The sequence below is a fragment of the Trichosporon asahii genome (assembly GCF_000293215.1).
Source record: "Trichosporon asahii var. asahii CBS 2479 unplaced genomic scaffold scaffold00025, whole genome shotgun sequence".
Classification (NCBI taxonomy): domain Eukaryota; kingdom Fungi; phylum Basidiomycota; class Tremellomycetes; order Trichosporonales; family Trichosporonaceae; genus Trichosporon; species Trichosporon asahii.
In genome coordinates, this window is record NW_014040899.1 from 1 (window position 1) to 8,836 (window position 8,836).

Below are 8,836 nucleotides of genomic sequence, written 5' to 3' on the forward strand. Positions count from 1 at the left end.
ACTGGCACAAAATCACGTGATTTCCAACAAGGACGCCTGGAGCGGCTGCCGTGACGAGCTCTGCGATGCTCTCGTCATCACCTTCGGCCGCTTAGCTCAGCTGGTTAGAGCATCGTACTAATACTCAGACAGAGTATCAGTCAATGCGGAGGTCGGCAGTTCGATCCTGTCAGTGGTCAGAGATCACGTTAAGTGTCTCCCTTTTTCGATGAGAGATAGAGGAGAGGCTGGAGGAAGACAAGGGGAACGTTATTGACGAAGAGGTAGGATTCTCCCATGGTTGCCACTGAGAGTCCTATGCCGCGCCAACGAGCTGTTGCGTGGGTTCTAGACAGTGTTGCCTTGCTCAAGATGGGTGCTGAGCGTCTGGCAACCAAAGACACGCAAGGTGTGGTGGCAGTAACGGCTTTGAAGGCGGCCGTTGTCACTATTGATATCACGGGCACTGCTTGGCTCAGCCCTGTCACGCATCATGTACAAAATGTCAGTAGAAAGCGTTCACGTTCAAAATGGGGGCCACGATGCTCGCAAATGACATGCGGTGTGCATTGTTCTTCACTTTCGCCTTACTTGGCCGACGAGCCGTGAGATGATCCTGAACTCCGAAATACTCCAACGGCCTCACTGATTCCTCCCGTTGAAGCCTCCCTATGGCCGTTTAGCGAGGAAGCTCAGAGTACTCCACTGAGATTGTATGTACGCTCAAACCTATATGCAACGTTGAAACAGGCGAGAAGATCACGACCATCGCTGAAACCTCGGCAGTAATCGGAGAGACATAACACCTCTCCTTGGTAAGTAGTCCGGCGATGGGGGCTAGCTTGACAGTGCCATGCACTCGGGAGAACTCACAAGACACAGCCCTCGGTAATGCTGGCCTTGCATGCATGCGAAGATTGTGTGATTTACGCTGGACGCTGATAACGGCGGTGGGTCACAGAGGCGTAGCACTCCGCCTCCTTATTTCAGTGGAAGAATTTTTCCCTTCTACTCTGTAGAGTCGAGGAAACGGTCGCGGGTTCGAGTCCCGCAGGAGGTTCTACCTCACCAAGGACACACGGGCACGTCCCCACCGTTTTGTGGACGTGCCGTTTTGCGCCGTGATTGGAAGGATTGGCACATTTTCATGGATATTCGCACCATTAAGGGAACTACGGTGCCACCACCTTGGCTCCTGGCGCATAAGGCCCAGGGTCGTCGCTTGCAGGGAGCTTCTTATTGCCAGAACATCGTCGCGCGGCATCCTCTATCCCTGCCTGCGTACATCCTGCCTTGCTTGAAACAAAAGGTGATGGATGACGCCATTGGGGATGATTGTGGCAGTGGCAGAATCCTGAATATTCACAATTTCACCTTCCTTCCTCTTCTGCGAAGAGATTCAAAAAGCGGCGCCCACTGGGATTTGAACCCAGGACCACCTCCAGTGCCATTATAATAACACCCAAAGAAGGTATGATAACGACTACACCATGAGCGCACGTGACTTGCCATCGAAGGGCAATCCTGCCGGCCTCGCAGGGGGATCCCTTATGAGGAGGTCGCACTGCGGCGCGCGCACGTGACTTTGCGCCGTTTTCAGACCCGTTATGATAGCCTGCTGAAGTGTTGAAGGTCCTGGTGGCAATGGCACATGGACGCCAAAAGTCGGCCTGCCCTGACAAGATGGCGCCCTTCGGCGGCCTACGCACCGTTCCCAAGGTCAGCAGCGGACGCCCGCACTTACACCCATCAGTGTTCTTCGAACTAGCCGCCATTCAATTGCCCATGTGCGCTCACAGTCCGCCACGTCGTCCAGTCCGCTGTCCAAGAACGTGTCATTACATTAAGCTCGGTGGTTAAACTCAGCTACATGTGGTCGCGATTCTTCAACTGAGATACACCCCCCCGTCTCCCCCGGCTGAGGCAGCAGCTCCAACTTGTCCGCGTAATCTGCTTTCCGCTGGAACGGCCCCTGAACGTTGGAGCGCGTCAGGACCTCTGTCGGACCGAAGCCGGGGCTCACCACGGGCACAACGAGGATGGGCCGTTGCGCACCGGCTGGAACAGCTGCGCATCTACGCCGAGAGGGTTAGAGGCACTGATGAACGATGCCCAAGCTCGCTCCTTGACCGCCTTCGGAAGGTCATGGAATGACCAGGTGCCGAACGGAACCATGGATTGCGAGTGGCGGTTGCCCTTGGGCTTGTCCTCCGCCTTGCCGCCCTTGGTGAACTCGGGCGGGTAGTTCTCGCCGGCTGCCGAGATGCAGTCGTGCGACGTCGGCTTGAAGGGGCGCACCCAGAAGCAATCCCCTCTTGAGCACCGGTACAGCGTGCTCGACTCGGTCGCCTTGGTGAGGAACGGCCGGAGATACGTCTCATCGAGAGAGATCCGCTGGCGCTCGAGATCGGGGCGGCCGCTCACCGTCGTCAAGACAACGCCGATCGCGTTGGCGAAGGCCCACTCCTCTGAAGAGCTGAGAGCGACAACTGTCTGCGGCAGCTGCACCTGCTCCCAGCCGGCCGGCAGCAGCGCTGACCAACCCCACGCCGCAAGAATGCTCCTGCCCTCCTCAAGCGTTAGGACCTCCTTCGCGATGAGCTCGATGAGCTCCAGCTTGTCGAAGAGCTCCGAGAAGCAAGGGCTGTCCATGGCCTGCCAGCCCCAGTTCAGCTTGATCTCGCTCAGGTCCTTGCGGGTGTACACGGCCTTCGTCGACGTCGCAGTGGTAGAGGGGAGGCGGGTCGCACAAGCGTGTTGGACCCTGAACTTGCCATAGGATCTGGCGCCGGGAACACTCGCTCCGCATGAGGCGCACGTCACGAGGACCACGTCCAAGGGCGTGTAGGACTCCTCGTGAATCAAGGCCTGCAGCGCCTCGTCCACCGGCATGACGTTGGAAAACTGTGTGGCTGGGTTGTCGTTCCGACGAGACTCGTACCGGTCTCGGCCCTCCTGCGTGCCTCGGCCCACTCGTTCGCCCATCACGGCACCGCTGGCGACCGCTGTGCGACCCCGCAGGCTGTGGATGACAGCCTCACGGCCCGCCGCGAGGGCCCGGAGGCGCTTGAGCTCGGCGTGCATGGCGTCGGGGACGGCCGCCTCGCCAGCCTCATACATCTCCTCGAATGATGCCCGGTCGTTCGGGTACCCATTCGCGAGGATGTACGCCAGATATGCGCCCATGCGACGTTGGTGCGCTGCGTCGGCGGTGAGTTGAAGCTCGCTTCGATCTTGCGCGAGTAGTGGGTCGTGCTTAATCGCTCCCCGATGCATGTTGAGCAGGACTATCGCGTATCGCCCGTCGCCGAGGTCGGCGATAGTAGCCTTGCCGACCAACGCCATGATCTCGAGTGATTGCATGGCAATATGTCCGGGCGGTGCGGCTGGAACGTGGGTCTCGCAGTCGTAGAAAGTCGGTTCGTCATCGAAAGCAGCGACCTTGCTCATGTTGTCGTCCACGAAGGCTGCGGCAACCTCGGCAGCCTCGGTCCAGATGACTGGTGGCCAGCCCAGCACAGCCAGGAATCGGCGCAGGAACGTCGTTGACCACCACCACTAGTGGTGGCCAAAGAAGCTGAAGAGGTCAGCTAGAGGGGGAAGCACCTCCATCTTCTCCTCGGCTGTGGCACCGTACGGGTTGTCAATCCCATGTTGGTGCAGCAGCGCGGCGTTGGCGAGCTGCGGACCGGGACCGGCGAGTCGTTCGCGATAGCTCATCTCGGCATGTCTACCCTCGAAGGCCTCCTGGGTGATGTCTTTGGCGGCCGCCACAACGGGGACTCTCCCTTGAACTGTGCATCGAGGGGTAGCCATCGTAATTTGGGCGTTGAGGGCCACCGGCTCAATCCCTTCGCTTCTCGTCTTTTCTGCGAAGATGGAGTACATCCCGCGAAAGTGACGCTGAAGCGCTTGGATCATGGCTGGCTGCACCGGACCGCGAGTAAGTCGGGGCAGAGGCTTGGCCGGAAAGCGGTCGACGCTGAACTCGTGGTTGAAACCTCCAGGAGCTCTGTTCAGGCACAACGGGTACCTCATCGAGATCAAGGTATGTTTCTCATTCTGGAGCTGGCGGCTGGCGCGGTATTCGTAAGGGTCGACGAAGACTTGGCCGAGGTTGCCGCGGTAGACCTTGACGGAGTCGATACCCCAGAAGTCGACGAGCTGCTTATAGAAACTGCGGCCCTGCTTGAAGTCGTTACTAGCCCTTGACTGGGGAGTAACGTTAACGCTGCACCCGGCATAGTACACGTAGGCAGGTCCGGGGCGACTGACTCTCATCTTGACGGTCCCGATGAAAGGTCGGAGGTGGGGTTCGAGGCCAAAAATGTAGCCACAGCCTGGCTGAGGCGGGAAGGCAAATTGGAGAAGCTGTCGAAAGTCACCTGGCTCTCGTGATGTTCGAGCAGATGTGGGATCGAATATCATCTCTGCGTGGTGGCGACGATGGTCCCATGTGACTGCAGAAGACATTCGAAAGACTTGCGAGCTAAACGGAATGTATTGGAGTAGACAATTGCCATCTCCTTTCTTGCGCCTTCCCTGGGCTGTTCGCACTTCGCACAAGGTGCTGATTTGAAGGCTTCGCAAAGTCTTGTGGCGGAACAGGATCATGTCAGTGCTAGGAAGCACAGTGTGCACTCACCAGGTTGCCAAGCTGTTTAGTCACGGAAGTCGAAAAGCTGGAGACCAATGATGAGTCGACAGAGAAGCATGAGTTAGGCTGAGTGACACGTAGCACAATGATCCGCGGTGGAGTGAGCGGGGGCGCAGGACGGAGGAAGTGGGTGCTCGGCGTGTGGCGGTCTAGGATGGTGGAGGACCCATGCACCCAGTGCTGCCAACACCCTACATACTCTTTCATCGGTGCTTATAGAAGCGCTGTCGACCTTTCGCATGGCTTGGGTAGGGTGCGGGATTGCGAAGGAGAGTGCGGTGTCACATCAGCTCTGTCGGAAGCACCGAGGTGGGGGAGCGATACCGATGCGACGGCCATCCCGCGTCGTCTGTTCCGAGAGTCAAGCTACTGAGTGGTGCGGGGGTGCGAGTCTCATGTTGTACGATGGGCTCCACGCATATAAGTGCTGCCCTTTCACTTCGCCATTGACACGTTCGTCACTCAGCCTGCTCAAGTCAGCCACATGACACAAAACCACTCATCCCAGAGCTCTCGCCGCTCGAGCCTCCTCAGCAGCTTGGCCAGCAGCTTCTCCAAAACCTCAAGCAATAGTTCCAGCTCCAAGACATCCACCAAGACATCGACCTCCGGGTCCACCAGCACTCACTCTTCGAGCGGCTCAAACTACTCGTCAAGCTACCCCTACTCTTCGGGATACTGGGCCGAGTCGGACGGGTCGATCTACGGCGCCTTCACCCCTGGGGTGTTCGGACTGCTCCCCGACCCGTCCAACTATCTCCGCGACCCCACCAAGTACCTCATGAACGGGCAGCACCGCACGGCGGCCCATCCCTACGTCGCTGAATCGCAGCGCGACATCCGCATCCAACTTCGCACGACCACGACGACTCACACCGTTGCTGGGTTTGAGGTAACCAAGGTCGTGAAGCGGTACACGTTCCCCGATGGGAGTGTGCATGAGACAACGCACACGCGCAGCGAGGCGTATGGCGACGAGGCGAACATCAGGGAGCTGAGGAAGTACCTAGGCCAGAACTAGTGTATGCATGGGTGACAATGGGGCGCACTTTGTCAGCGGGTCTGTCTGTCGCGGTGTGCGTCAGTGGTGCGGTCAATAAGTGCGCACCTCTCGCATCGTTCTCGCCCCTTGGCCGCGTCAGTCTCCTCCGAAAGCTTATATATCAACAACTCTTTGCGCTCGTCCCATATCTCACAGCCCAACTCAGCATGTCCGACACCGACGGCGACCAGCCAGCCTCTGCCCCCAACAGGTCCTGGGGCGATGTGGCTCATTACGCCGCCGCCGTCCTTGGTCTCCTAGCCCAGCCGAGTGCTCCGGCCACTGTGGAAGCTGCTCAAGACCCACCCGCGCCGCAGGAGGAAGAAGAGAGGATCTGCATCGCCTGCGGCAAGCCCATGGTGTGCTGCAGGGAGAGCTCGGGGGAGTGCGAGTCGGACCCGGACACACTGGAGGCTGGCGAGTATGTCAATGTTGAACACCTCACTGAGCAGATGGAGGAGACGGCCCTGGGTGATGGGGAGGAGGCTGTTGCTGCTGTGCAGTTGGTCGCTGCTGTTCCTGCTGTGAGCAAAGAGGAAACTGGTAAGGCTAAAGTTAAGAACCACTCCGAAGCCGCGTCTCCTGCCAGCACCGACCCGCCCATGGGCGCCACCTCCCCTGCTGGGCTTTCCGACAACCCCGAGCCTTCCTCCAATGCTCAGCCTCCCTCAAACTCCACGCCTTCCAACAGCGCCGAGTCTCCTGCCCGCTCCAAGCCTCCCGCGGACAAGTCCAGTCCCGAGCGCACCAACTTCCCCGTCCTCATCCCACCGTCCTTTGTCCTATCCCCAAACCCCGTCTCACCCCTGCACGATCTGGCCGAGCAGACCCAGCAATTCCTCCACACGTCAGGTGCCGTTGAGCCCTCCGTCGCTGGGTTTTCTGGTCCTTCAGACTCCAAGAAGCCCGGGAGCACTGAGGACGCTAGCACTGCGAGCCCTCAGAAGGAGGAGACCGACCGTCCCGACTCTAATCCGGACCCACACGCCGACGCCGACGCCGCCGCCGACACTGAGACTCTCTCCGACACCCATGCCAACGACTGCGACTGCGACTGCAACGCCCACCCAGACTCCCCACCGCACTACGCCCCGCACACGCAGGTCCTGGACGTGGCCAACCTCCGCGTCCCGCCGACACGCACGCGCCGGCGCACCGTAACCGCTCCGGCGCGCGTTGGGTCAATCGAGGCCCAGTTCCGCTCCGTCATCACGCGCTATCCCGGTGGAGGGTGGAGGAGGGAGCGAGTAATCCGGACCCGGCGTACCGGGGGGGATGTTGATGCGGATGAGGAGAGGCTGAGGAGGTATATTGCAGAGCAGGAGAATCCTTGGCACGACTATAAGTGGGAGCGGGAGGAGTGAGGGTGGCGTCGGGCACGGGCGCATTGATCCTCCCCCCATTGTCCCGATTGCCGCTGTGACCATCAGAATCTACTGTCTGTGTCATTTCTGTCTTTTATTAGTTTATTAAGCCCCTTATGTATGCGTGAAGTCGCTCTTGTGCCAACGCAGTCGATCGACAGTCAGACATCGACTTTCGCTCGAATTTTCGAGGCTGTCTTCATAAGCAACGAGATTTTCGTCCAGACATGCCTCGTTATATCAGTCGGTAGATAGTGTGACTCTTACGCAACATAGCCGATTGATCACACAGTCATGGGTTCGAGCCCCATACGAGGCTACTTTTTGATTTCTCTCGGGCCACTCTGCAGTCTGCGAGGTTTGCAGCTTTTTGATCACCACCTCCTCGACGGTGAGCGGCGGTATGTGGAAGACAAGCCTTGAGATTCCCGCTCTATGCTCTTGTGAACGGACCGGACCGGGAATCAGCCGTCGGTGTTGCCCGGTGTCAGGCGCGCCATGACGTAAATGCGCGTGGGCCAAGGAGGGCAGTCGCCGCGTTGATATCCCCGCAGTCGGTGACGAGCTAGGAACCAGCGATGTCAGTGAAGGGTGCGATGATGATGCCCGATGTGAAGTGATGTGTGCGGCGCCCGTCGTCGAATCGTAGATAAGATTGAGGAGTGGTGATGTAAGGTGTGATCGAGATAGGAGGGGGTTTGTGACGGTGGTCTGGCTGACACGGGGGCTGCGCAGTATTCCAGCGAAGCTGCGCGGACGCGTTCGAGGATGAGTCAGAGCTTAGCTTCAGAGACCTGCAGGAGGGCGAGCTCGGCGAGACATCCTTTGCTGCGCTTGTGAAAGGGAACCGGGAGTGTCAGTTGAGAGTCAAGCTGCGATTACATTCGGAATCAGATTAAGGAGGGTGGAGTGGGTGTTGAGTGGCGAAACCTAGCCATGACGTCTGAATCTGGGTTTATGACGGTGTTCACATGACCCCCGCCTCGCCACTCTCTAGTGCTTGCGCGCTTGCTGCCCGCGCCCACTTGCGTCTCACGTCTTTCACGGTGCTGCGGTGCCCAGACACAGTCTCCTACTGATCAGCACGCGCATCATGCATCATGTGCCAGCCTGCCAGCTAAGCCAGCCTTTCGGCGACCTTCCCCCACCTGCCTTTCCACGAGCCGTTTATAAGCAAGCACATCCTTTGCACTTGTCTCCCGCATCCTCACACCCTACACTGAACACACTTTGACTCACCACTCTACAACCATCATGCTCGCCCGCACCGGACTCAACACGGCCCGTACCGCCTTCAACCGCAAGGCCATGCAGCAGCGCCGCTGGACCCAGGTCGACACCCGCGGCGGAAAGCCCAAGCTCGTAAGTCACCCCTGCTACCAGATAGACGCCCGAAGCTGACATACAGCTCTTCCGCTTCGGTCTGAAGGGTACGTGACTCCAGAACATCTTTAGTCCACCAGGAGGAGACGAGTAGGTGGAGCATAGTGCTGACATTGTCCTTCGCCGGGATCAACGGAACCAACACCACCACTTCCCACACTTGCACTTCGCCACCACAGACGTCCCCGTCGAGCTGTACCCTCTCGCATTCTGTGTCGGTGTCGCCGGACTCGGCGGCGTCGCCGCCCTCGGCAGGCAGAGTGAGTCACTACGTCTGCTCCAATATCCGTTCCAGGTGTGCTGACTTTCCCACAGTGGCCAACGGAACTGTACGTTTAGTTAAAACTTCCACGCAGCCTAACTAACCTCCAGCTCCGCCTCAAGCGCGACGGCCGCGCGGACCCGCACTAG

At 58.9% G+C, this 8,836-nt stretch overlaps 4 protein-coding genes and 4 non-coding genes across 8 annotated transcripts; 6 read left to right on the forward strand and 2 right to left on the reverse strand.

Moving 5' to 3' along the window:
* Positions 1-85: 85 nt before the first annotated feature.
* Positions 86-179, forward strand: A1Q1_t129. Its single transcript has one exon. It is a non-coding gene; the product is annotated as a tRNA-Ile (tRNA).
* Positions 180-954: 775 nt separating this feature from the next.
* Positions 955-1,039, forward strand: A1Q1_t130. Its single transcript has one exon. It is a non-coding gene; the product is annotated as a tRNA-Arg (tRNA).
* Positions 1,040-1,387: 348 nt separating this feature from the next.
* On the reverse strand, positions 1,388-1,477 carry A1Q1_t145. Its single transcript has one exon. It is a non-coding gene; the product is annotated as a tRNA-Pro (tRNA).
* A 345-nt stretch (positions 1,478-1,822) lies between these two features.
* Positions 1,823-4,877, reverse strand: A1Q1_00477 (uncharacterized protein; the record flags this gene model as incomplete). Its single annotated transcript, XM_014325792.1, has 5 exons — positions 1,823-1,951; positions 2,035-3,537; positions 3,586-4,572; positions 4,625-4,702; positions 4,836-4,877. The coding sequence occupies 5 exons, from the start codon at positions 4,875-4,877 to the stop codon at positions 1,823-1,825; spliced, it is 2,739 nt and encodes a 912-aa protein (XP_014181267.1).
* Positions 4,878-5,120: 243 nt separating this feature from the next.
* On the forward strand, positions 5,121-5,657 carry A1Q1_00478 (uncharacterized protein; the record flags this gene model as incomplete). The annotated part of the gene is made up of 1 exon (XM_014325793.1): positions 5,121-5,657. One exon carries the CDS (start codon positions 5,121-5,123, stop codon positions 5,655-5,657), a length of 537 nt encoding a protein of 178 aa, XP_014181268.1.
* A 188-nt stretch (positions 5,658-5,845) lies between these two features.
* On the forward strand, positions 5,846-7,042 carry A1Q1_00479 (uncharacterized protein; the record flags this gene model as incomplete). Its single annotated transcript, XM_014325794.1, has 1 exon — positions 5,846-7,042. The coding sequence occupies one exon, from the start codon at positions 5,846-5,848 to the stop codon at positions 7,040-7,042; it is 1,197 nt and encodes a 398-aa protein (XP_014181269.1).
* Positions 7,043-7,271: 229 nt separating this feature from the next.
* Positions 7,272-7,361, forward strand: A1Q1_t131. Its single transcript has one exon. It is a non-coding gene; the product is annotated as a tRNA-Lys (tRNA).
* Positions 7,362-8,296: 935 nt separating this feature from the next.
* Positions 8,297-8,836, forward strand: A1Q1_00480 (uncharacterized protein; the record flags this gene model as incomplete). The annotated part of the gene is made up of 5 exons (XM_014325795.1): positions 8,297-8,404; positions 8,451-8,472; positions 8,605-8,685; positions 8,741-8,754; positions 8,798-8,836. 5 exons carry the CDS (start codon positions 8,297-8,299, stop codon positions 8,834-8,836), a joined length of 264 nt encoding a protein of 87 aa, XP_014181270.1.